Source organism: Gopherus flavomarginatus, chromosome 14 (genome assembly GCF_025201925.1).
Source record: "Gopherus flavomarginatus isolate rGopFla2 chromosome 14, rGopFla2.mat.asm, whole genome shotgun sequence".
NCBI lineage: Eukaryota > Metazoa > Chordata > Testudines > Testudinidae > Gopherus > Gopherus flavomarginatus.
In genome coordinates, this window is record NC_066630.1 from 42635217 (window position 1) to 42662564 (window position 27348).

Here is a 27348-nt window from a genome sequence, read left to right on the forward strand (position 1 = left end):
GGGTAGGCATCAGATACGGTGATGGCATTGAGCTTTCGATAGTCCACACAGAACCGGATTGACCCATCCTTCTTGGGGACTAGCACCACTGGCGAGGCCCAAGGGCTGGAAGACGGCTGGATCACCCCCAAAGCCAGCATGTCCCTGACCTCTCTTTCAAGATCCTGAGCAGTTTTACCAGTGACCCGAAAAGGAGAGCATCTTATAGGGGGATGTGACCCGGTCTCCACCCGGTGGAGAGTCAAATTAGTGCGTCCAGGCTGGTTGGAACACAGCTGTCGGTACAGATGCAGCATCCCTCTGATCTCACTGTGCTGGGCCAGGGTCAGCTGATCAGAGAGGGGAATCGCCTCCAGAGGGGAACCAGCTTTTGTCCCAGGGAATAGATCCACTAAGGGGTCATCTCCCTGCCCCTCCCAATGTCCACACACGGCCAACACCACATTCCCCCTGTCATAGTATGGTTTCATCATGTTCACATGGTACACCCGACGGTGATGTGCCCGGTTTGACAGCTCCACCACATAGTTTACCTCATTCAGTTGCTTGATAACCTTGAAGGGCCCTTCCCAGGCGGCCTGGAGTTTGTTTCTCCTCACGGGGATAAGAACCATCACCTGATCCCCGGTGGCGAAGGTACGGGCTAGTGCTGTGCGGTCATACCAGACCTTCTGCCTCCTCTGGGCTCGGGCCAGATTCTCCCTGGCCAGGCCCATGAGCTCGGCCAGTCTTTCCTGGAAGGTCAGGACATACTCCACCACTGACTCTCCCTCAGGAGCGGCCTTCCCCTCCCATTCGTCCCTCATCAGGTCTAGGGGCCCCCTCACCCGCCTTCCATACAACAGTTCGAAAGGTGAAAACCCGGTAGATTCCTGGGGTACCTCCCTGTACGCAAACAGCAGGTGAGGTAAGTACTTGTCCCAATCTTGCGGATGCTGGTTCATAAATGTTTTTAGCATCATCTTCAGCGTCCCGTTGAACCTTTCTACCAGCCCGTTGGACTGGGGGTGATACGCTGAGGCCCAGTTGTGCTGGACCCCACATTTCTGCCATAAGGACCGGAGCAGGGCCGACATGAAGTTGGACCCCTGGTCCGTTAAGACCTCCTTGGGGAACCCCACCCGGCTGAAAATTGTCAGCAGCGCATCTGCCACTGTGTCTGCTTCGATAGAGGACAAGGCCACCGCCTCGGGGTAGCGAGTGGCAAAATCCACCACCACCAGGATGTATTTCTTCCCTGACCGGGTCGTCTTGCTGAGAGGTCCCACTATGTCCATGGCCACCTTCTGGAAAGGTTCTTCTATGATGGGTAAAGGCCTCAAAGCCGCTTTCCCCTTGTCCCGGGCCTTCCCCACCCTCTGGCAGGGGTCACAGGATTGGCAGTACTGTCGGACATGGGTAAAGACCCCAGGCCAGTAAAAGTTCTGTAGCAGCCTCTGCCTGGTGCGCCGGATTCCCTGGTGCCCTGCGAGAGGGATGTCATGGGCCAGGTACAACAGCTTGTGACGGAACTTCTGGGGAACCACCAGCTGCCTCCTGATCCCCCATGACTCTACTTCCCCTGGGGGAGCCCATTCTCAGTACAGGAACCCCTTCTCCCACAGGAACCTCTCCTTGCAACCTCTCCTCATGGTCTGTACCACACTAAGGTCAGCCCGGTCCCTGTGCTTCCGCAAGGAGGGATCTTTCTGCAACTCGGCCTGGAACTCAGCAGCTGGGACAGGAATGGGGACCGGCTCTCTCTTGCTGGCTGGGTCTGAGGCCGCAGCCTCTCTGCACCGTGCCCCTGGGCGTTCCCCGCTCCCTGAGTTAGGGTCCTGCACCTCAGGTCGAGTACCTTCCCCGTTGTCGGGGAGCAGTGCCATTTGCCGACTCTGACTACGAGTCACGACCAGGGCACTCTGGGTGTTACTAGGCCAGTCCTCAAAGTCCCCTCCCATTAACACGTCAGTGGGCAAATATTGGTGTACCTCCACATCCTTGGGGCCCTCCTTGGCCCCCCATTTCAGGTGTACCCTTGCCACGGGTACCTTGAATGGGGTCCCGCCCACACCCATCAGGGTCAGGTAGGTGTCGGGCACCATCCGATCTGAGGCCACCACCTCGGGCCGGGCCAGCGTCACCTCTGCGCCCGTGTCCCAGTACCCAGTGACCTTCCTCCCATCCACTTCCAGGGAAACAATGCACTCTTTCCGGAGGGGCAGCCCCGCGCCCACCCGGTAAACCAAAAACCCGGAACCGGGAGCATCCACAGGTGGTATGTTGCCAACCCCCCTTTCCTGGGAATGTAGCCCCTCCTCCGATTGGGTTTTTACCCATTCCACCCTCTGCGGGTTGGGTCTGCTTGGTCTGTCCCTGAGCTTGGGGCACTGGGCCCGTATGTGACCTCGTTGGCCACAGCGATAGCAGCCCATATCTCGTGGGTCCCCTTGAGTGGGTCGGAGGGACCTGCCGCTGGATGTTCCCCTTTTGGGGGGGTTCTCCATAGGCCCCCTTTGGGAGGTCCCATGATGACTCTCTCTCTGCGTTGAGGCAGGCCTGCTCCTTCGAGACTCCTCCCTGCCATCCCCTGCCCGACTGTCCACAAATTGGTCGGCCAGCTGGCCTGCATGCTGCGGGTTCTCCGGCTTCTGGTCCATCAACCACAGCCTCAGGTCGGACGGGCACTGCTCGTACAGGTGCTCCAGTATAAATAGGTCAAGCAGGTCCTCTTTAGTTTGGGCCCCAGCTGTCCACTTGCGAGCATACCCCTGCGCCCGGTTGACCAGTTGTAGGTATGTAACCTCACGAGTTTTACGCTGGCTCCGGAACTTTTTCCGGTACATCTCAGGAGTCAGCCCAAACTCGCGGAGCAGGGCCTGTTTGAACAGTTCGTAGTCCCCTGCCTCCGCCCCTTTCAGTCGGCTGTACACCTCCACGGCTGTGGAGTCCAGTAAGGGGGTGAGAACTGCAATCCTGTCTGCAGGGTCAACCCTGTGCAGCTCGCAGGCATTCTCAAAAGCCGTCAAGAAGGTATCTATGTCCTCCCCCTCCTTACGCCGGGGCAGCAAGTGCTTATCAAAGCTCTTTGTAGGCTTGGGTCCCCCCTCACTCACCGCAGCCGGGGCCTCACTTCTCCTCAGCCGGGCCAGGTCCAGCTCATGTTTACGCTGTTTCTCCTTCTCCTCCCACTCACGCTGGCGCTGGTTCTCCTCATGTTTACGCTGTTTCTCCTTCTCCTCCAGCTCTCGCCTCTTTAACTCGAGCTCCTCCCGTCTCAGCTCCCTTTCATATTCCAGCCGCATCCGCTCCACGGATGCCGAGCGTTGCCGGGAGGATCCCCTGCTGGGGGGTGAGCTTCGCCGTGAGGCTCCCTTGCTGGCCGGGGGTGTCACGGTGCCCTCGGTATACACTGGGCTCCTCCCCGCCCTTCCTCTACGCCTAGGAAGGGGGGGTCTCGGGAAGCCCTCGTCTGCCGGCTGACCACTTCCAGCAGGGACAGTCACTGGTGCCTGCGCTGCATCTGCCCGGCTGCTTCCCTCAGAGACAGGGCTCCGTTCATTCATGCGGTCTCCCTGCTCCAGCTGGGCAATCAGCTGGTCCTTGCTGAGCCTCCCTGGGTGCAGCCCCCTCTGCTTACACAGCTCCAGCAGGTCGCACTTGCGCCGCTTGGCATACATCTTCCTGCTGGCCACTCACAGGCCGGGGTGCTCGCCGCTCCCCACGGTTTCCAGGGGGACCCCTAGTGCACCAGCCCTTCTTGAGGTCACCAACTCTCTGCAAGGGTCGAGCTGCAGACTCCTCCGCCCCTGGGACCGCTCGCTGCAATCCCCCGGGGGACCCTGTTACTGCAAAGTCCTTCTCACTGGGCACACACTCCCAGGGGTTAACCACCCCTTCGTTTTACTGCTCCCCAGTCACTTACTGCAGGAAGCGCCGTCCACGGGGTGCAGTATCTCTCGCCGCTGCCACCAGTTGTCACGGAGTGTGGGGGAGTCCGGCCCTGCACCCCTCTTCCTGGGACCCACAGTGACTCTTAGCCAGACAGTAAAACAGAAGGTTTATTGGACAACAGGAACACAGGTTACAGCAGAGCTTGCAGGCACAGTCAGGACCCCTCCACCGAGTCCTTCTGGGCTTTCAGGGTGCTTGGATCCTAGCTAGGATACCCTGAATTCCACCCACACAGCCCCAAGCCCAAACTCCAACTGCTTCCCTCCTGCCACTCCCTTCCTTTGTCCCCTTCCCGGGCAAAGGTGTTTGACCTTTCCCCTCCCTTACCTAGCTCAGGTTACAGGCCCTGGCATCGTCCATCCCCTAAAGTCCTCCCCTGCTCTCCCACTCCCCACACAGACAGTCCCTACTGCATCACATATGCATACTTGTAATCTTGTAGTCTTGTTATAACAATAAAGGTGCCTCAGACTGTCTGATCCAAAATCAACTGGGTGGTGGTCTTTTCCCCCACAGTGGGGAGAAAGGAGGGAAGGGGGAGAGAAAGGTTAATTTCTCTCTGTGTTAGGATTACTTTCTCTCTCAGGGAGAGTCTGAGAGTGGGAGAGAGAAGGAGGGGGAAAGGTGAATTTTCCTCTCTGTTTTAAGATTCAAGGAGTTTGAATCACAGTGATCTTCCAGGGTAACCCAGGGAGGGGAAGTCTGGGAGAGGCAACAGTGAGGGAAAGGGTTTACTTTCCTTGTGTTATGATCCAAAGGGTCTGGGTCTTGGGGGTCCCCGGGCAAGGTTTTGGGGGGACCAGAGTGTACCAGGCACTGGAATTCCTGGTTGGTGGCAGCGCTACAAGTACTAAGCTGGTAATTGAGCTTAGAGGAATTCATGCTGGTACCCCATCTTTTTGGACGCTAAGGTTCAGAGTGGGGGTTTATACCATGAGAGGCTACCACTCTGAAAAAAGTTTACAGTCTGTTCCTCACAAGTCCCAGTTCTCCTTCCCAGACCCTGATTGTGCTTCAGGGGTGCTGCGGGTCAGATGCTTGCTCTGGCAGTGGCCACATGCCTCTTGGCTCTGGGTGGCAGGGCCCTTCTTCCAGGTGTCTGCCCCTCCCTGTAAGGGTTACAATCCCCTTCCAAGTCTGGCCTGCAAGACCTTTTGGCTGGTGGGGTCTCCCTGCACTCGGCCCTCTGCCCAAGGCCCCCCCTTCCTCTTCTCAGTGGCTGGGCTCTGGACTGCTCCAGCTCCAGCTCCACTCTGCCTCAGCTCTGCCACTGCTCTGCCTCCAGCGCAGCTCTCTGGGCTGCTTCTCTGGACTCTCTGGTTCTGGTTGCTGCAGTTCTGCTCCCAGCACAGGTCTGCTCCCTGGGCTGCTTCTTTGACCCCTCTGCCTGCTGCTGCTCTCTCCTTAGCTCAGCACCACTCTGACCCAGGTAGCCCCAGCTCACACAGAGGATGGGACCCCCACGGCCTCCTGACTCCCTCATTAGCCTGCCTGGCCTGTCAGTCAGACTAACCTGGAGCATTGGCCTCTCCCCATTGCCACTGGGGACTGTTAGTCTCAGAGCCCTGATTTCCTAGCAACCCTTCTCCTTCCTTTTGGTACTGGGTGCTGGCCAACCAAAAACTCCCACTAAGGGTCCCCTTACACCTGTTAACAGTACGCTACTTGAACCTGTGAACCTGCTTTGGTAGACTCCAGCCTCTATCCCACCTACATGCAAATGGGAAGATAGAAAATATTATGTACCAGCAAAAAACGCTGAGTTTTTATTTTCACGTCCTGCCACAAATTCTCTTGTGATAAATGCAGTACAAGAGAAGGTCGTCAATACCAAACCCCGATCCTTCCATCCTGACTGAGATTGGAAGTGATTGGATCTCTTGGGCAGAAAATCATATTTGTCTGCTACCTTCCGGTTTCAAATTTCCAACTATGAGGTCCTCATGGCCACATACAATTATATAAACTATCCTAAGCTGGAGGAGCTTTGCCAGGACCTGTCAGAGGCAAAAAAGGAACATTTTCTGCCCCCGACAGTGAAAGATCACCTAACAGCCCACACGATCTTGCAGGCCTCCATGGCTGCACCTGTCAGGATTCCCTAAGAAGAGGCAAATTACAGTCGAGGATCTTCCATTTGAGGGACAATATCTCTTCTCCGAGCACACTGACAACAATTTATTAAAGGACTCCTGAGCCACTCTGAAGTCCCTCAACATAGACACACCACAGCCAAAAAGGAGATCAGGGAAATATCAGCTTCCCACACGTTCTTGACCTCAACAATACTACGCACAATGGCAGTATGATAACCAATGTCATTGACCCAGACCTCCCAACAGGCATAGACAATCACCTGCACAAGGAGCATGATCCCAAACACCTTCTAATAAACATCAATTTTGAAAGTGTGGTCAAGGTCCCAAGAACCTCCCACCTGCTCCAGTCATCCCTACCATCTGTAACACCACCACAACATCAACAGTTTGGCAACCGACTAGCTCCATTTTTAACATCTTTGATGCTCATCACTTTGGACAAATGTGTCCTTGAAATAGTAAAGGAAGGATACTCCATCCTCTTCCTAGCTATACTATCCCACTACACCTCTCCCTGTTCCTCTTCAGGGACCCCTCTCATGAGTTCATACTAGAGGGGGAAGTACAACATCTTCTACAACAGGGGTAGGCAACCTATGGCACACGTGCTGAAGGTGGCACACGAGCTGATTTTCAGTGGCACTCAAGCTGCCGAGATCCTGGCCACCGGTCTTAGGGGCTCTACATTTTAATTTAATTTTAAATGAAGCTTCTTAAACATTTTAAAAACCTTATTTACTTTACATACAACAATAGTTTAGTTATATATTATAGACTTATAGAAAGAGACCTTCTAAAAACATTAAAATGTATTACTGGCACGCAAAACCTAAAATTAAAGTGAATAAATGAAGACTCGGCACACCACTTCTGAAAGGTTGCTGACCCCTGTTCTAGAACTAGAAGCCATAGAACTAGTCCCTTTACAACACAGAGGATGTGGTTTCTATCCCCCCACACTTCCTGGTTCAGAAGAAGTCTGGCGGTTGGTGACTCATCCTGGATCTCCGCAATCTCAACAAGTTTGTCAAACTACAACAATTCAAGATGGTTACCATCTCCACCATCATCTCAGCACTGGAACAGGGGGATTGATTCTTGGCTTTTGACCTACAGGATGTATACTTCCATAACACCATACATAACACCACAGATGCTTCCTACAATTCACTGTCAGCTACGACCACTCCCAATACACAGTACTACCCTTCAGACTACCCACAGCTCCATGTTTTTTTTCAAGGTCTTCCCAGTGGTCATTGCCTTCCTAAGAATACAAGGCATCATCATCTTTCTGTACCTGAATGATTGTCTTCTCAAAGCCCCATCCAAAGCTAAAGTGCTCCAAGTTGTCCATACACCTGTGACCAGAATCCCAGGGGAACCAGCTGAGGTCACTCAATTAGGGTGAACTGCAAAGAATGGGGCAGGCAATCCCCAAAGCTGGTGGATTTTCCAATACTTAGATTTACCAAACCAGCACAAAACAGCTTCTGTTATACCTCACTGGTTACTCAGAAGTCAACAACACAGTTCTCTTGAAGTAACCCAGCCTCAACCCTCCACCTAGTCACCCAAGCCAGATTTGATGAGAATTAATGAATATCTTATTCTACATATAAAACAAAAGGTTCTACCAATTCCAAAGGATCAAACACATTACCTTCCCGTGCTAATGAATATTCCAGATCTTACCCAAATACATGCTTATAGCCAATACTTGTTAACTAAACTAAAATTTATTGGAAAAGAAAAGAGAGAGAGATTAAAGGAATAGTATACATAAAGATATGAGTCAATCCTGAGATTCAGATTCATAGCAGATATGGTGAGCTTTGTAGATGCACAGAGTTCTTTCAGAAATAGTTCATAGACTCATAGGTCAGAAGGGACCAATCTGATCATCTAGTCTGACCTCCTGCACAAGGCAGGCCACAGAACCCCACCCATCCAATTTTATAACAACCCCTATCCCAGGACCGAGTTATTGAAATCCTCAAAAATGGTTTGAAGACCTCAAGCTGCAGAGAAACCACCAGCAAGTGACCCATGCCCCACGCTGCAGGGGAAGGCGAAAAACCTCCAGGGCACCTGCCAATCCACCCTGGAGGAAAATTCCTTCCCGACCCCAAATATGGCGATCAGCTAAACCCTGAGCATGTGGGCAAGAGTCACCAGCTAGCACCCAAGAAGGAATTCTCCGCAGCAACTCAGTACCCATCGCATGCAACATCTCCCCGCAGACCATTGAGCAGACCTGTCTGGTGGTAATTCAAGATCAATTGCCCAAATTAACGATCCTATCATAACATCCCCTCCATATACTTATCAAGCTTTGTCTTAAAGCCAGGAAAGTCTTTTGCCCCTACTACTTCCCTCGGAAGGCTATTCCAGAACTTCACTCCCCTAATGGTCAGAAACCTTCGTCTAATTTCAAGTCTAAACTTCCTAATATCCAGTTTATACCCATTCGTCCTCGTGGCTACATTAGTACTAAACTTAAATAATTCCTCTCCCTCCCTAATGTTAACCCCCTTGATATATTTATATAGGGCGAGCATATCCCCCCTCAGCCTTCTTTTGGCCAGGCTAAACAAGCCAAGCTCTTTGAGTCTCCTTTCATAAGGCAGTTTTTCCATTCCTCGGATCATCCTTGTAGCCCGTCTCTGAACCTGTTCCAGTTTGAATTCATCCTTCTTGAACATGGGACACCAGAACTGCACACACTATTCCAGATGGGGTCTCACCAACGCCGTATACAACGGTACTAACACATCCTTATCCTTGCAGGAAATACCCCGCCTGATGCATCCCAAAATCGCATTTGCTTTTTTAACAGCTGTATCACATTCAAAGGTTATAGTCCAACATTTATGTTTCAGGGTGGTCCAGTCAGAACTGGGATCTCAGTCTAGTGGTTTACGCTTCCCCTGCATGAAATCTCAAGCAGATCTGAGATGATGGGATCAGGACCCAAGGATCTCTTATACAATTCCAGGCCTTCTTTGACAGGTTGGAGTCCTTAGGCGAACAATAAATAATCAGGGCAACTTTGAAGTAGGTCCATCACTGGTAATTAGCTACACGAATTAACACAAGGCATTCGAGGGTGCTAAAGGAGATGGTGGATGTGATTGCAGAGCCATTGGCCATTATCTTTGAAAACTCATGGTGAATGAGGGAGGTCCCGGAGGACTGGAAAAAGGCTAATGTAGTGCCCATCTTTAAAAAAGGGAAGGAGGAGGATCCGGGGAACTACAGGCCGGTCAGCCTCACCTCAGTCCCTGGAAAAATCATGGAGCAGGTCCTCAAGGAATCAATTCTGAAGCACTTAGAGGAGAGGAAAGTGATCAGGAACAGTCAGCATGGATTCACCAAGGGCAAGTCATGCCTGACTAACCTAATTGCCTTCTATGAGGAGATAACTGGGTCTGTGGATGAGGGGAAAGCAGTGTATGTGTTATTCCTTTACTTTAGCAAAGCTTTTGATACAGTCTCCTACAGTATTCTTGCTGGCAAGTTAAAGAAGAATGGTCTGGATGAATGGACTATAAGGTGGATAGAAAGCTGGCTAAACAGATAGTGATCAACGGCTCCATGTCTAGCTGGCAACCAGTTTCAAGCGGAGTGCCCCAAGGGTCAGTCCTGGAGCCAGTATTGTTCAATCTCTTCGTTAATGATCTGGAGGATGGCATGGCCTGCACTCTCAGCAAGTTTGCAGATGACACTAAACTGGGAGGAGTGGTAGATACGCAGGAGGGTAGGGATAGGACACAGAGGGACCTAGACTAATTAGAGGACTGGGCCAAAAGAAACCTAATGAGGTTCAACAAGGACAACTGCAGAGTCCTGCACTTAGGAGGAAAGAATCCCATTCACTGTTACAGACTAGGTACAGAATGGCTAGGAAGCAGTTCTGCAGAAAAGGACCTAGGGGTTACAGTGGACGAGAAGCTGGATATGAGTCAACTGTGTACTCTTGTTGCCAAGAAGGCTAAAGGCATTTTGGGCTGTATAAGTAGGGGCATTGCCAGCAGATAGAGGGATGTGGTCATTCCCCTCTATTCGGCACTGATGAGGCCTCATCAGGAGTACTGTGTCCAGTTTTGGGTCCCACACTACAAGAAGGATGTGGAAAAATTGGAAAGAGTCCAGTGGAGGGCAACAAAAATGATTAGGGGTCTTGAGCACATGGCTTATGAGGAGAGGCTGAGGGAACTGGGATTGTTTAGTCTGCGGAAGAGAAGAATGAGGAGGGATTTGATAGCTGTGCAGAGCTGGTACAAGGATATTTTGTGACCTAGGTGAAGCTTCCACCTTCTGCCCCCCTCACTTCTCCCCTCTCCCTGGAGCATCGCTTATTATAAACTTTCAAAAATGAATATTACATAATATGGCATTGTTCATTAGAATTAATACACGTTTGGCTTGAAAATGTATTCATTTCATTATTTAGTCTACATATTTAATACAAATAAATGAGTAACCTGACAGTGTTGACACTGTTATTGTTTTCACTTTGCACAACATAGCATGGATCTTAAATCAGATACATTATACACAATACACTGTCACTTCCTTCCTTCATTCTTTCATATCAAAATCTGCTACATTTTATTCTACCTTTATAATATCCAGTTATTGTTATTAATAAAATTAGAGCCTTGCGTGGTGTCAAATATCGGGGGTAGCCTGTTAGTCTGTATCCACAAAAACAACAAGGAGTCTGCCAGCAACTACACACCACACCACAGAAAAACTAACCCAGGAACCAATCCCTGTAGCAAACCTCGTTGCCTACTCTGTCTCCAGATCTACTCTGGTGACACCATCAGAGGATCCAACCACATCAACCACATCATTAAGGGCTCATTCACCTGCACGTCTACTAATGTGAAATACACCATCATGTGCCAGCAATGCCCCTCTGCCATGTACATTGGCCAAACCGGACAGTCCCTACGTAAAAGAATAACTGGACACAAATCAGACATCAGGAATGGTAACACACAAAAGCCAGTTGGAGAACACTTCAATCTCCCTGGACAGTCTATAACAGACTTAAAAGTCACTATTCTTGAAGAAAAAAACTTCAAAAACAGACTTCAAAGAGAAACAGCAGAAGGAAAATTCATTTGCAAATTTAACACCATTAATTTGGGCTTGAACAGGGACTGGGAGTGACTGGCTCATTACACAAGCAGCTTTGCCTCTTTTGGAAGTGACACCTCCTCATCTATTATTGGGAGTGGACCACATCCACCCTGATTTAATTGGCCCTGCCAGCACTGGTTCTCCACTTGTGAGGTAACTCCCTTCTCTTCATGTGTCATTATATAATGCCTGTAGCTGTAACACTGCTTCTTGCTTGCTTATATATACCTGCATCTGGAAATGACACCATCTGCTCAGGGTTAAACAAAGATTGTGAATGGCTTGCCAATTATAAAACCAGTTTCTCCTCTCTTGGTTTTTACACCTCAGCTGCTAGAAGAGGGCCTCATCCTCCCTGATTGAACTAACCTCGTTATCTCTAGCCTGATTCTTGCTTACTTATATATACCTGCCCCTGGAAATTTCAACTACATGCATCCGACGAAGTGGGTATTCACCCACGAAAGCTCATGCTCCAAAATGTCTGTTAGTCTATAAGGTGACACAAGACTCTTTGCTGCTTTTACAGATCCAGGCTAACACAGCTACCCCTGTGATACTACTCAAAGGAGCAACATTCTATTCTGGCTGAGCAGACTACATTGCATCCTTGCACATACCAACTTAGTCATAGCAATCCATTCTCTCACGAGCTGGTGCAAATGCAGCAATGCTCTTGAGAATTATACAAGATGATAGGATCACGCTGCATCAGAGTTGCAACAGCAGCACTGGCTGCCTGTCAAATGGCAGATGATTACCACATCCAGGTCTTCAGCTTCAAAGCTTTCCCTGGGCAGGGACCACCATCTCAGAAACTGCTCATCTCACCACAGTCAACTTCCTGAGGGATGGTGAAACTCCCAGTGGGTGAGATGAAACTAGTGTGAGTGGGACCTGGAGCCTTTCCAGCAGCCATCCAGTGACTAGAGAACTCCCTGTCACAGAATCTAAGGATGGCTGCAATTCAGAGCACTTTCAGGACAAATAGCAAGCATCAGCTCTGATTCAGCCTCTACACAGTATAAGAACACCCCAACAAAAATCCCTTCCTTCCCCCACTATTGGGATGAGTGCTGTTAGGGCTCTATTAGCTCAGTTTGGGGCTTTGGTAACACAGACTGGGCCCTTGTAGAAGGCTCAGGGACAGGGATAGGTGTGAAGGCTTGCTTAGCCTGGCTGAGGGTGACCATTCCCACCCTCTTGGCTAGCTTCACATGGTTAGCCAAGTCTTCCCCCAGCAGCACAGGAATGGGATAATCATTATAGACAGCAAAAGTCCACATTCCTGAACTGCCCTTGTATTTGTCAGGGAACTTGGCTGTAGGCAAGTCAAAAAAGGTTGACTTGAAAGGTTGAATCATTACTTGGATCTCTGGGTCGATGAATTTGGGGTCCACTAAGGATTGGTGGATAGCTGACACCTGTGCTCCAGAATCCCTCAAATCTGTAACCTTCTTCCCACCGACACTTACAGTTTCCCTTCACTCTGAGGGTATCTGAAAGGCATCTGGTACTGAGGACCTTTGGTGTGACCCTGGTGCAATGAGCTGTAATCTGTTGGGGTTCTTGGGGCAGTGGGCCTTCACTTGCCCCAGCTCATTACATTTAAAACATCACCAGCTGACTGGTCCCTGGGGCGAGGTGGGTTGCTGGAGAATGGTGTGGTGGGATGATAAAGTGTCTGGGGTTTTCCTTAGGGTGTAGTTGGGGCCTTGGGCTGGCCTCGGTGGTATGGTGTGGCCTGGGGGTGTTCCTTCTGGTATCCACTCAAACTGCGACCAGGGTTGTTCCTCTCTGCTACCTCCACTCGTTTGTTCCAATTTCCCCCGTCTCTTTGGTGGTCTGGGACTGCTCATATTGATCAGCATAAGAAGAAAGACTTTCTGCTGAGTCCATTTTCTTATCCCATAGCCACTGTTTTACATCATCATTGGTCATAGTCAGGAACTGCTCCTGTACAACCAAATCACACTTTCCTTCAAATCTAATTACATCCCTTCCTTTGACCCATTTATCTAACAGATCCTTCATCTGATTGACATAAGCCACATTTAAATTTTACTCTGTAAGTTTCAGGGGTAATTTGAAATTGTTTTAAAACCAAATCCTTAAATTTACCATAGTCAGAAGCATCATCAATAGGCATCTTATTGAATATGTCCGGAGCTTTTCCAGTTAATTTTGCTACCAATGTGGTCATCTTGTGATTGTCAGGAGGGTGCACAGTCTTTCAAAGGTGATGAAATATTCAGCAGTATCACTGGATTCATCATACTGCAAACATAGTCGCTCCCATTTGCGGATTTTTGGAGAAGTGGAACCAGCTGCCGAAGGGTTCTGTCTTTTCAACTCCATAACAGCAAGTTTATGCTTCTGGACCTCCCTCTGGTCCTCCATAGCTCTCTCCTGGACTGCTTCTTCTGCTTCCACCACTCTCTTGTGGGCAGCTTCCTCTCTGGCCACTTGTGCATCAATCTCCAACTGTCTGAGTTCCAGCTGTCTTTCATGGTCCTTTTTACTTTCCTTAGCTTCAGATCTGGCTAATTCCAGTTTTTTCTGGACATCACTTTCTGTTATCCTAGCCTTTCAGCACTTAACCTAGCCCAACCTGAGAGCTAGAAAGAAAAAAAAAAAAACACTTGTGAATTCCATTGCTGTAACTTAACTCCTCTGCTTTGAGGAGCTTCTCCTCAGCTGAAAAATTAAAAGGTCCTTAACAAAAAACAAACAAACAAACCCCTCTCTGCTTTCCAAGCAGCCAAAAGAGAGAAAAAAAGGTCCTTTTAATACCCTGAGGTTTGTGCTTCTGGTTCAAAATGATCCCACTGTTAACACTATGTCAGGGTTCCCTCCCCACTCTAAACTCTAGGGTACAGATGTGGGGACCCACATGAACGACCCCCTAAGCTTATTTCTACCAGCTTAGGTTAAAATTTTCCCAAGGCACAAATTCCTTCCTTACCCTTGATATCGCTGCCACCACCAAGTGATTTAAACAAACATTTAGGGAGGGTCACTTGGAGCCCTACCTCCCCCAAAATATCCCCCCAAGTCCCTACATTCCCTTTCTTGGGGAGGCTTAAGAATAATACCCTAGTCAATTGGTTACAAAGTGAGCAGAGATCAACCCCCCTGGGTCTTTAGGACACTGAAAAACAATCAGGGTCTTCAAAGAAGTTTATTTTAAAAAACATTAAAAAAAATCACCTCTGTAAAATCAGAATGGAAAATAACTTTACAGGGTAACAAAACGATTCCAAACACAGAGGATTTGCCCTCTAGGCAAAACTTTAAAGTTACAAAAACAGGGATAAACCTCCCTCTTAGCACGGGTAAGTTGACAAGCTAAAACAAAAGATAATCTTACGTATTTTCTTGCTATTACTCACTATTTCTGTAATATTAAATGCTTAGTTCGGATATGGCTTAGGGAGATGTATTTTCCCTGCCCTGGCTCCTCGCTAACCTGGAAAAAACAAAGAAACACAAAAAGAAAAAACCTTCCCCCACAAATTTGAAAATATCTTCTCCCCTTATCGGTCCTTTTGGTCAGGTGCCCACCAGGTTATCTGAGCTTCTTAACCCCTTACAGGAAAAGGAAGGATTAACCGTCCGCTACCCTTAGTTGTATGTTTATAACAAGTTCACACAAGGAAGAACAAGCAGAGAAAAGAGGAATGAAATGAATGGTCTAGATACCCCGCACCAGCCTCGGCATAGCAGAAGGAATCACGTAATAAGGGGAGTGCTGACATTGATACTGTTCTCTCTTATGATCATGTGGTTTCTCAGTGCAAACGTGGCTGGCTTGATTTTCCAAAGAACGAAACCCACAGCTCCTGATCTCAATTGCATTATAATTTGTGCCTGAAATTACTGTGATTGCATGTGGACTAAACTCCATTACTGTTTGTGCCTGCAATTACCATGAATCAGAGTGGAAATTAGTTAGCTGGACAATTAAGTATCTATGTGCCCATTTGCACACATCGCTAATTTATTCAGCTGCATAGTTGTTGTCATTGCACACAAAGGTGCACATACAGTGTGACATACAGCCAGAAATCCATGAAAATCAGAGCACGTGTCATTATCATGAACACTTTTCACAAAGCAATCACTGTATAGCTGACCTCTTAGTCTTCATACTCAAAGGAAAGCTGCACAGCACCTTTAAAAGACAAGCCTGGGAGCTTAAATTCATAACTTTGCTAAACACTAAAAACTCTTCTAGCATTTGAGGTGCGAACACCAAGGGAGGAGAAACTGCTTTTGTAGTTGGCTAGCCATTCACAGTCTTCGTTTAATCCTGAGCTGATAGTGTCAAATTTGCAGATGAACTGAAGCTCAGCAGTTTCTCAGCCAACTACAAAAGCAGTTTCTCCTCCCTTGGTGTTCACACCTCAACTGCTAGAAGAGGGCCTCATCCTCTCTGACTGAACTAACCTTGTTATCTCTAGCCTGATTCTTGCTTTCTTATTTATACCTGCCTCCGGAAATTTCCACTACGTGCATCTGACGAAGAGGGTATTCACCCACGAAAGCTCATGCTCCAATACATCTGTTAGTCTATAAGGTGCCACAGGACTCTTGGTGCTTTTAGTCTGCGAAAGAAGCTTAGTGGAACATCTTTGAGGGTGAGATATTACCTGTAATGTTTCTTAATATTAGGCTTAGACTTGCATGTTTTGTTTTATTCTACTTTGTGACTTGCTTTGTTTTGGCTGTTAATACTAGAATCCTCTTAAATCCTACTTTTTATACTTAATAAAATCACTTTTGTTTATTGATAAACCCAGAGTAAGTGATTAATACGCTGGGGAGCAAACAGCTGTGCATCTCTATCACTGCTACAGAGAGTGAACTATTTACGAATTTACCCTGTATAAGCTTTATACAGAGTAAAACAGGTTTATTTGGGGTTTGGATCCCGTTAGGAGCTGGGTGTCTGGGTGCTGGAGACAGGTACCCTGCTGAGCTGTTTTTAGTTAAAGTCAGCAGCTTTGGGGGCATGGCCCAGACCCTGGGCCTGTGTTGCAGCATAACAAGGCAGGATTCTATGTCTGGCTCAACAAGACAAAATTCTGGAGTACCAAGCTGGCAGGGAAAACAGGCTCAGAGGTAATTTCAGGACATCAGGTGACAGTCGCAAAGGGATCTCCGTGACCAAACCCGTCATACCTAGTATCCTTTAATTGGTTTCGCTTTTGTAATCAAGGTGTCTGAGTAAGGGTGGAGTTATTCAAATCTCTCAACTGCCAACACTATATAACTTAATCAAGAGGCTTATCTCTAGATCCAACACTGGTGTTAGGAGGAGCCCAAGCATCATTATTTAGGATGAGCTGCAGCTCAGGGAGGAAGTCAGAGTTCACTGTCGGGAGTGTTCTGGTGACTGGATCCAATCGAGGAATTGGCCTGGGACTTGTGAAGCGATTTCTAGAGCTACCAAATCCACCAAAATGGATCTTTGCCACCACCAGGGAGCTGGCTGGATCCCAAAGCAAGGTGAGGATGAAATCTGGTCTTTACAGGAAGGTTGAGCAGCAGATGGCCCAGAAACAGCCTGAGAATTGGGTTTCCCTGCAGTGCACGCTGCAAAGCCAGGATCAGATAAGGAGCGGTTTCCCTTTAAAAGTATTTGAGAGGCTCAAATGGAAAACTCAAAACTCACAGTAAAACTCAAATGCTAGTGTGTCTCAGCTCAGCAATAGAGAGGCAAGATGCTACCAATATTTTAACAAGGGGCTTGTTATAAAATGTTCCACTGTGGCCTGTGATAAACCCCATGCCCTAGATGTATCCAGAGAGGGCTGATTGTGTCAGAGACAGGACAGAGAAATCACCCTGGCCGCCTACATTTCTACATTTGTTTGCCAGAAGCTGTGAATGAGCACCACTGGACAGATCACTTGATGATTCCCTGCTCTGTTCATTCCCTCTGGGGCACCTGGCACTGGCCACTGTCGGCAGACAGGACACTGGGCTGGACGGACCTTTGGTCTGACCCAGTAGGGCCATTCGTATGTGATGGAATTGTAACCACCAGGGCTTTTGTGACATCCCACCCTCACTGCAGAAGGCTGCAGAGAAGCCTCTCTGAGGCACCTGGTTCACTCATCCACATGCCACTTGTTGTGGGACAGGGGAGTTCTGGGAATTGGCTTTTCCCAGCTCAGTCACCAGCACCTTCCTTGAGGGGTTCACCCACCCCCAGGCACGGCACAGCATTCTCTATTGCAGATCCCAGACCTGCAGCTGAGGTCAGAGCTGTCCTAGACCCTGATTAACTTCCAGGATTTTTCTAACCAAATGAAAATGTTTCTCTTCCCAGGAGGTCGTAGAGCTGGCATTGAAGCATCCAAACCTGGTGGTGCTGGAGCTGGGTATGTAGCCATCTCTGCATCTACTTGTTCAGACAGGGGTGGGCTTGGGAGGAAGACAAGGAGCCCAATTCTCCATGGATAGCGCAATGTGGTGCCACACTTGTGTTTGGTTGTGAAGCACTATCAGTTCAGAGTGGAGCACTTCACACCCACTCTGCCCCCCTGTAATGGCTCACCACTAATGAAGTTACTCTTAACTCAAGTGGAAGAGACCAATGATTTTAGTGCTGAAGGTACAAACCCAGTGTGGGTCCTATGCCTTCTCCACTAAGTCTCCATTAAGTGTGCCCAAGGGACTGATATTTCCTCTCCTGCAAAATCTTGCAATGCCCCCTTGGCACCCGTGGCATGTGCCCCTGTGCAACATTCTTTGCAGTTTCCTAGCCCAAAAATTCCAATAACCTCTTCCTGCATGCAGAGCCAGCAACCATTTTGTTCTCAAAAGTTCAGCAGCTTGTTACCAAGGAGCGAGACACACTGTGCTCTCTCATGGGAACTTTGATTCTTTCTTATGGGTTTCCAGGATCTAAAATAAAAGCCACATTAGATTGAAAGCTGTGGGTTTCTATTTGGATCCAGAAAAAGTATAATGATGATGCTTGTGTTTGTGGTGCGCTTGCTGCTTGACTGAAATATACCGTGTGCTCTGTTTGTTTGGGGGACCGTGTGCTGACCATGTGTGTGCTGAGCCTACTGGCCTGCTAGGCAAGGCTGAGAGCTTCTTAACAAGGCTGTGATCCCTAAGCCTCCCTACAGGTTTTAGCACCTTTAGACGAGCGCTCCATTGCTCGCGGTACAAATTCGCTGGAGACCACTCAGTCACACACCAGTGCCCTTTTATTTCCAAGTCTTTTCCCACACCCACGTATATACAGCTATATCCAATTCAATACCAGTCTGATAGCCCCTTGGGAAACAGCTTGCTCTTACAGCAGCTGGGAGCAACAGGCCCTCACTCCTCACTTTCCTGTTCCCCCTCCTACTTCCTTCCTGCTAGCTTTAGAGGCCTTCCTCTCAGCAGGCTCACAGGTGATTGCTCTCGGTATCCTTTAAGAGCCACACCCTGCCAGCTCCAGCCAGTTCTCCTTGATGAGAGCTCTTCTAGCAGGTTCTGAGCTAACAGGGGCTGGTTCAGTGCCCCTTAAGCCAGCTCCCTGTTACAGCCCCCATCAAGCCTTAACTAGGGGGCGGGGCTACTCAGGGAGACCAGTGCTTTAAAAAGCCTGCTTCTAAGCAACCAGAGGAGCTAGTGAACAGGAGCAGTTACCAGGGGAGTTTTGTGAGGGAGTTCTCCAGGGGGAGCATGAGAAGGGGCTAGAATTCAACATTCTTTAAACTTAAAAGCCAAAACCACCCCCTTGATATAAACAAAACAACAACAAAGGAACCAGCTGCAGAAGTAAGAAGACAATGCAGGCAGAAAGGCAGAAGTCCAGCAAGAGAGTGGGGGCTACCCGGTTTATTGCACCCAATGCAGCATGTATGATTACCTGCCCTGTGGGCAAGTGGCGTGTGTGTGCATTTGGTGCAAGGAGCTCCTGGCCCTCAGAGAATGTGTACAGGCTTTGGAGACCAGAGTGGCTGAACTGGAGGAGCTGAGAGAGACAGAGGTACACAGATAAAACTTTCAAGGACACAGTAGAACAGTCCCACCCCCTGGTCTGACAACTTTTGTGCTGTTGAGGAGGATGAAAGTCCCAGGGAAGGAGGACATCCAACTGGAGCAGAGGGAAATGATCCCATTGTTTGGACCCTCCTTCCAGATGATGTTGTGGCGTCCTCTCACACTGAGGATACCTCTCCAGGGGAGAGAACTCCAGCTATTAGAAAGACACAGGTATTAGTAATGGACGATTTGATCATTAGAAACATAGATAGCTGGGTTTGCAATGACCGGGAAAACTGCATGGTGACTTGCGTGCCTGGTGCGAAGGTTGCGGATCTCTCAAAACATCTAGATAGATGTTTGTGTAGTGCTGGGGAAGAGCCGGTGGTCATGGTACATGTAGGTGCCAATGACACAAGGAAGGATAGAAGAGAGGTCCTGGAGGCCAAATTTAGGCTGCTAGTTAAGAGATTGAAGTCCAGGACTTCCATAGCAGCATTCTCTGAGATGCTCCCAGTTCCACACACAGAGCCAGTTAGACCGGCAGAACTGCAGAGTCTCAATGCATGGATGAGACGATGGTGCAGGGAGGAGGGGGTTAGCTTTATTAGGAACTGGGGAAACTTTTGCGAAAGGAGGAGCCTATACAAGAAGGATGGGCTCCACCTAAACCAAAATGGAACCAGACTGCTGGCACTTAACATTAAAAAGGTTGTAGAGCAGTTTTTAATCTAAGGGCTGGGGAAAAGCCGGCAGGTGTGGAGGAGCACGTGGTTCAGACATCCCTTAGGGGAGGATCTATTAATAAAGAATATCTATGTCCAGGTGGAGACGGGAGGATGGAAAATGCTAAAATACAGGCAGGGTCTGATCAGAAACAGTCAAATAAAAAAAAGAGTCCCATTCAATTACATTGTGTAATGGCAGACAGCTAAAAGGGTATAAGTTTTTAAAGTACTTAAATACCAAAGCTAAAAGTCTAAATAATAAAATGGGTGAACTAGAGTACCTTGTATTAAATGAGGATATTGATATAATAGGCAAGTAGGGGTCTCTCGCTCTCACCCTCGGAGGGAGTCCACTCCAGCTGGCCCCAGTCTGGTCCGGACCAGAGTCTATTGGGCAGCCGGGAGCCCACAACAGGGCTGGGTGAGCAACTGTCACTACCAGGCTTCGGCCTGGGCTGGGGTAGCTCAAACAGCCTGTCTTTAAAGGCAGGCCCTGGCCTGGGTGGAACCCAGGCAGCCAGCGAGCAAACAGTCTTGACAGGCTGACTTTGGCCTGAGGAGGGCTCAGGCAGCCAGCCAACAAACAGTCTCCAGGTGAGTGATAAGGGAGCTCCCGTCCTGGGCTAGAGCCTCCTTGCACCGTGTAGGGGGTCAGCCACCTGGGGTGGGGTGGCAGGGCGATGCGGGCCCACCTTACTCCACCACATCCCAGCCCAGGGCCCTGGCAGCGGCAGGATTGGCCGCCCTTTCGTTGGTGGGGATCCAGCCGGAACACGCCAAATGAGCCACGCCAGGCTCTGCAGCCAGCTGCTCCGTGGCTGCCCCTGGGCTACTTCCTGCCTCCCCGGGGTTTAGTACCTGCAGCCTCCAGGCCTCTTCCGGCTCTTCCGAGTAAACCGCAGCGGGTACTCCGGGCCAGTCCTCGTCCACGCCTGGGGATCAGGAACAGCCAGGCGCAGACTCCTCTCAGGGCCTCTGGAGAACAGGTTGAGTGTCCTTCTCCATCGCAGGCTGTCCCCCAACTGTGCTGCAGGGCCGGCCTTTTATACTTCCGGCCAAAACCCAGTCCTTCCGGTGAGGGAGGTGGGGCGATCTAGGCTTCGCTCTTCCAGGGGCATATAGGGGTCCCTCACTCTCCCGCTAGGAGGGAGGCTACTCAGCCTCACTACAAGGCATCACAGAATGGTGGAATGAGGATAATCAATGGGATACAGTAATACCAGGGTACAAAATATAGAACAGGTCATGCTGGTGAGGGAGTGGCATTATATGTGAAAGAAAGCATAGAATAAAATGAAGTAAAAATTGTTAATAACTCAAACTGTACCATAGAATCTCTATGGATAGAAATTCCATACTCTAATAATAAGAATATAACGGCGGGGATATATTACCAACCACCTGACCAGGATGGTGATAGTGACTGTGAAATGCTCAGGGAGATTATAGAGGCTAATAAAATAAAAAAGTCAATAATAATGAGGGATTTCAATTATCCCCATATTGACTAGGTACGTCACCTCAGGACAGGATGCAGAGATAAAGTTTCTTGACACCTTAAATGACTACTTCATGAAGTAGCTGGTCCTGGAATCCACTAGAGGAGAGGCAGTTCTTGATTTAGTCCCAAGTGGAGCACAGGATCTGGTCCAAGAGGGGAATATAGCTGACCTGCTTGGTAATATATATGATAGTGATCTTAATATAATTAAATTAACTTTAATTTAATATAATATCCTTGTGGCAGGAAAAACACCACAGTGGCCCAACACTGTAGCATTTAATTTCAGAAAGGGGAACTACACAAAAATGAGGAGGTTAGTTAAACAAATTAAAGGGTACAGCTCCAAAAGTGAAATCTCTGCAAGCTGCATGGAAGCTTTTTAAAGACACCATAATAGAGGCTCAACTTAAATGTATACCCCACATTTAAAAACATAGTAAGAGAACCAAAAAAGAGCCACCGTGGCTAAACAACAAAGTAAAAGAAGCAGTGAGAGGCAAAAAGACATCCTTTAAAAAGTGAAAGTTAAATCCTAGGAGGAAAATAGAAAGGAGCATAAACACTGCCAAATGAAGTGTAAAAATACAAATAGGAAGGCCAACAAAGAATTTGAGGAACAGATATCCAAAGACTCAAAAAGTAATAGCAAAAAAAATTTTAAGTACATCAGAAGCAGGAAGCCTAGTAAACAACCGGGGGGGGGGGGGCGCGCCCACTGGACGATCGAGGTGCTAAAGGAGCACTCAAGGACCATAAGAACATTGCTGAGACACTAAATGAATTCTTTGCATTGGTCTTCACAGCTAAGGATGTGAGGGAGATTCCCAACCCTGAGCCATTCTTTTTAGGTGACAGATCTGAGGAACTGTCCCAGATTGAGGTATCGTTAGAGGAGGTTTTGGAACAAATTGATAAATTAAACAGCCATAAGTCACGAAGACCAGATGGTATTACCCAAGAGTTCTGAAGGAACTCAAATGTGAAATTGCAGAACTACTAACTGTAGTCTGTAATTTATCATTTAAATCAGCTTCTGTACCAGAAGACTGGAGGATAGCTAATGTGATGCCAATTTTTAAAAAGGGCTCCAGAGGTCATTTTGGCAATTACAGGCCTGTAAGCCTGACTTCAGTACCAGGCAAACTGGTTGAAACTATAATAAAGAAGAATATTGTCAGACGTATAAATGAACATAATTTGTTGAAGAAGAATCAACATGGTTTTAATAAAGGGAAAGCATGCCTCACCAATCTACTAGAATACTTTGAGGGGGTCAACAAGCATGTGGAAAAGGGGATCCAGTGGATATAGTGTACTTAGATTTTCAGAAAGCCTTTGAAAAGGTCCCTCACCAAAGATTCTTAGGTAAAGTAAGCTTCCATGGGATAAGAGGGAAGGTGCTCTTCAGTTCAAAGAAATTAAGCAATTTTTAATAAAAAGGTAATGGGATTTCCTCCTGCCCCTGGAATCAGAGGCAGCGTGGGAGAGTTCCCAGTGGAGCTTGAGGGAGATACAAGCAAGTGAGCGAGGCTGCTTTCATTGGCCAACTGAAGACAGGGTCAACAGGTGAATGGGCTGGTAGAGCTGATAGACAGGGCAGAGCTGCCATAGGAAGGATGCTTCTGAATCCCCTGTGCTGTCTGTAGATGTCACAGATCCAAACAGCATAAAGGCAGCTGCGCAGAGAGTGGAGCAGCATGTGCAAGGACATGGACTGAATCTCCTGATAAACAACGCTGGCATCGCACGGGTGACCACCATGGAGAATGAGAATGCTGAGACCATGGGAATTGTATACCTAACTAACACAGTTGGGCCCCTGCTGGTGAGCCAGGTAAGAACACACCTGACAACCAGGAAACTCCTTTGACACTGAGCCAAGACTGCCCTGAAATGAGAGGAGACACTTGGCTCGGGCAAATTTTTGACTCATTTTTCAAAAACAAGGTGATCTGCATTTTCAGACTCAGAGGAGACTCTCTAACATCCCCTAACACTGGCCACCAGGCGGATTTGAACCTTGAGCACCAAAGCACAGTTTTCTACCCCTTGGGCTAATGAAATAACTCCACTAGCTGGTTGCAGGAGTAGGTTGTTATCCCCTGATATTTCAGTCAGCATAATCACATGTTCTCTTCTGGTTCAAAGGCTGTACCAGAAAGCCATGCAGCCATAAGAGTGAGGGCCAGATTGTGCCCTGCCTCCTCGTGATGGTGGGGGAGGGATAGCTCAGTGGTTTGAGCATTGGCCTCCTAAACCCAGGATTGTGAGCTCAATCTTTGAGGAGGCCATTCAGGGATCTGGGGCAAAAATCTGTCAGGGATGGTACTTGGTCCTGCTATGAAGGCAGATGACTGGACGCGATGACCTTTCAAGGTCCCTTCCAGCTCTATGAGATAGGCATATCTCCATCTTAAAAATGCTCCTACCCAGAGGCTGGGCACAGGCCCAGACCATGTGCTCTTGGAGCACACGGATTGTGCAGGGCTCGCCTCTAGGAATGAGCAGAGCAGGCTCCCTAAAGGAAGAGCACACTCTGACCCATAGAGGAGTTTCCCAATCATCATATTCCCAAGAACTATGGGATGCACCAACCTGCCTGAATCAGACTCCACCTTCAGAGCCTCCCTCTCCCTGACCCTTAACATCACTGATGGGCTCCTTCCCTGGTACAGCAGTGTCACCTCTGTCATAACACAGTCATTGGTATCTCCCTCAGGAGTTCCTGCCATTGCTGAAGAAGGCGGCCCAGCAGAGCACCCAGACAGGGCTGAGCTGCAGCAAGGCCGCCATTCTCAACATGTCCAGCACAACTGCTTCCATAGAAGTAGTTCCAGTGTGGGAATTCCGGAAAATACCCAGCTACCGCTGCAGCAAGGTACCATACAGGACCCCTCTCACTCCCTTCCAGCATAACTAGCCCCTACCTTGTATTAATGCAGGTGCCTCCTCTGCTGTTCCTTCTGAACACCTCGGACTCCCCTGCCAGCTTCCCTGCAGAGCTCTAGCCCCCTACCAACCAGCTTCTTGCTACAGATTTAAAGACACAGTGCATGTGTCCATGCATCTCCCCCTTTATAGTCAACCTTTAGCCAGAATTACTCTTTAACAACAAACCAGAGATCGGGATGTATTACCAGCTTCCAAGCTCATCCAGATTTGGTCGCCATTGGGCAGTGAGGAAGGTTGTGTTCAGTGGGATCCTCTCCCCTCTGTCAGAGTGCCCGGAATGTTATTGCTACAAGGGTAACAGAAATTCAGCTGGGTTTGGAACCAGCTGCTGGTGCCATCCGTTCCTTGTGTACTGAACCCCTCGATGAGTCTCAGCCATGTAGGATCTCAAGGTACAGATACAGCCAATGCCAACAGCTGGGCTTAGCCAAGGATTTTACTCCTTTTATTTTATCAGGACTGGGTCTCCTGGTTTCCGCTTGGCTAAGCATTCCAGGCTATAAAAATAAAACCAGAGATTTCTGGGATTTGGTATCTCACAGCCTTGTACCCTTTACTCAGGGGCAGGAAAGATTGAAGATTTATTGTGAGGCGGGCAGTTTTCTTTTCATCTGTTGCTAGAGTTGCCAGCACTCCAGGATGGGCCTGGAGTGTCTCAGAATCAGCATCGATTTTTCAGTGACTATTGAAAGCAATCCTGGAGATTTTAATGGGATATTTTAAGAAAATGACACCATGTTATGTTGGGGTGAGGGGGGAGATCTCCCAGAATAGCTTCACTCAGAGTTGTAACCTTATCTGTCCTCCCGAGCAGCTGAACTGGGTTTGTCCATTGAGTGAAGTGGGAGCTGCCCTTTAGTTCAGCAGTACTGCTTATGTATGAAGCTCCTTACATTCCTCCCAGTGCTATTTATCTCCTCTCCTGTCAGCCCAGATGACTCCACCCTTGCATATCAGTACTGTGGGATCAGGGGTCATGTTCTGTAGGGAAGATGCCCCTCTGTCCTGTGTTCTTATCTCTACTCATGGAGTGTCCCACCTACAGGCTGCTCTGAACATGGTCACCAAGTGCCTGTCCTTGGAGTACAAAGACTGTGGGATTCTCTGCACTTCTATCCATCCTGGCTGGGTGAAAACCAGAATGGGAACAGAAGCGGTATGGTTCATAACACGTTTATAATCCCTTGGTTAGGGTAACTGGCCACTTCCATCCACAGTTGCTATATCCATAACCATATCTCCAGTTTAACATGGCTTTTGTTTGGGAATTTGGTTTGGTTTGTTAAATTACTAGAATTTTCATATATAAACATAAACCCAGAGAAGGTCACCCTGTGATGAGATTTCTATGATTTGAAGATATGTATCCACCTGACATCTTCTCGTCATTTTACCTCTGATGGCCAGATTCACCAGTACACTCTGCCTGCTTTACCCCACTTGGGAGCAGCACAAAGCAGACAAAGCATACTAGCCTGTTTGCCCCAGATCCTGACCCCTACGTTTCCCTGCAAAGCCCAGTTTCCCCCTCTCCTCTAAACAACCCACAGCACAGTGTGCAAGAGCCAGAGGGTTGACCACAAAGGCCCAGATCCTCAGAGGTATTTGGGCACCTAACTCCCACTGATTTCTATAGCTGCAATTTCCTGGCGAAAGTCCAATGTGGGGGCGAAGTACATTCAGCTGAGCTAAACTCCCCCTGCAGTTTAATCTGGACAGAGTGGGCCTGATTTGCCACTGCCCTGCACCTTGCACATTTGTACCAGTGCAAAGTGGGCATTAATAACTACCACATCAGAACACTAACATTGCACCCCCTCTTTGCCCAGGTGTGACCGAGTGTTCTTACTGACCCAGTTAAGCATTGTCACGTGCCACGCCAGAAGTGATCCATAAATAGTGTATACAAAATTAGTCATACTGCTTTACTGCAAAGGCCTTTAATGCTTTGGGATGATTCTATGGGACGGATCCAAACCCCATTGACAGCTATGGGGTTTTGATATGACTCTATAAATGCACAAGTGTGAGGAACATCAAATCTCATTTTAGTACATTATTATTTATTTGTGTATTTTGGTAGCACAGAGCCCACAGCCCCATTGTGGTAAGCGTTGTACAACTATCTGCAAAGAGAACTTAGCCTGAAGACCGTACTGAAGCTAAGAGGATGATATGTTGAGGGAGGAGACTTGATCCTGAATACACCCACCGCTAGGAACATAGTAACTGTAATGAGTTCCCCCCGGGGTACAACCTGGAACTGGGGTACCACTGAGCCTCTGACCCACCAGCCTGGGCTCCCTCTCACACTGTGCTGCTGTGACACGTTGAAAAGCCCTCCAGCCTGCACTTTCACCAGCATTCACACAGGTAGGGACACACCCAGCTGCAGTCACAGGCAGGGTCTCTAACCAGCAGCTTCCCAGCCTAGGCCCCAGGGCAGTACATCCTGCCCTGGTCAAATCTGGCCACTATATGGGTTAAACACCCAGTCTGCCTCTCTCTCAATGTGAAGAGGACCATGCACACTGGTGGAAACCAAGCTGAGATTTTCCCCAGACACCTTAGTCAAATGCACAGTGGTTTGGATTAAACATAAAACAAGTTTATTAACTACAAAACGATAGACTTTAAGTGATTATAAGTGATAGCAAACAGCTCAAAGCAGATTACCTAGTAAATAAACAAAACTGCAAACTGAGCTTAATATACAGTACTAGAAAGGTAGGATATGAATTAACAAATTCTCACCCTGCATGATAAACAGGTTGGCAGATTCCTAAGGCACAAGCTGCCTTGGCTTTGCAGCTTGGGTTTCCCAAGTTTTCATACACAGGCTAGAAATCTCTCAAGCCTGGGAACCATCATTTCCTCCCTGTTCAGTCTTTGTTCCTCAGGTGTTCCCAGGTGTGTTGTCAGGAGAGTGAGGTCCCATCATGATCTCACTTTCCCCCTTTTATATCTGCTTCCCACTTGCTGG

General features: G+C 48.4%; 1 protein-coding gene across 1 annotated transcript in view; it reads left to right on the forward strand.

Annotated features, from left to right (window-relative positions):
* Positions 1-16361: 16361 nt before the first annotated feature.
* Positions 16362-27348, forward strand: part of LOC127034053 (uncharacterized) — an 83841-nt gene continuing 72854 nt past the window's right edge. Inside the window, exons 1-5 of the mRNA XM_050922490.1 lie at positions 16362-16697; positions 17524-17575; positions 23060-23247; positions 24133-24291; positions 25411-25521. Of these exons, the coding sequence (XP_050778447.1) occupies positions 16530-16697; positions 17524-17575; positions 23060-23247; positions 24133-24291; positions 25411-25521 (678 nt within the window). The 5' untranslated portion in view covers positions 16362-16529. The remainder of the gene's footprint in view (positions 16698-17523; positions 17576-23059; positions 23248-24132; positions 24292-25410; positions 25522-27348) is intronic.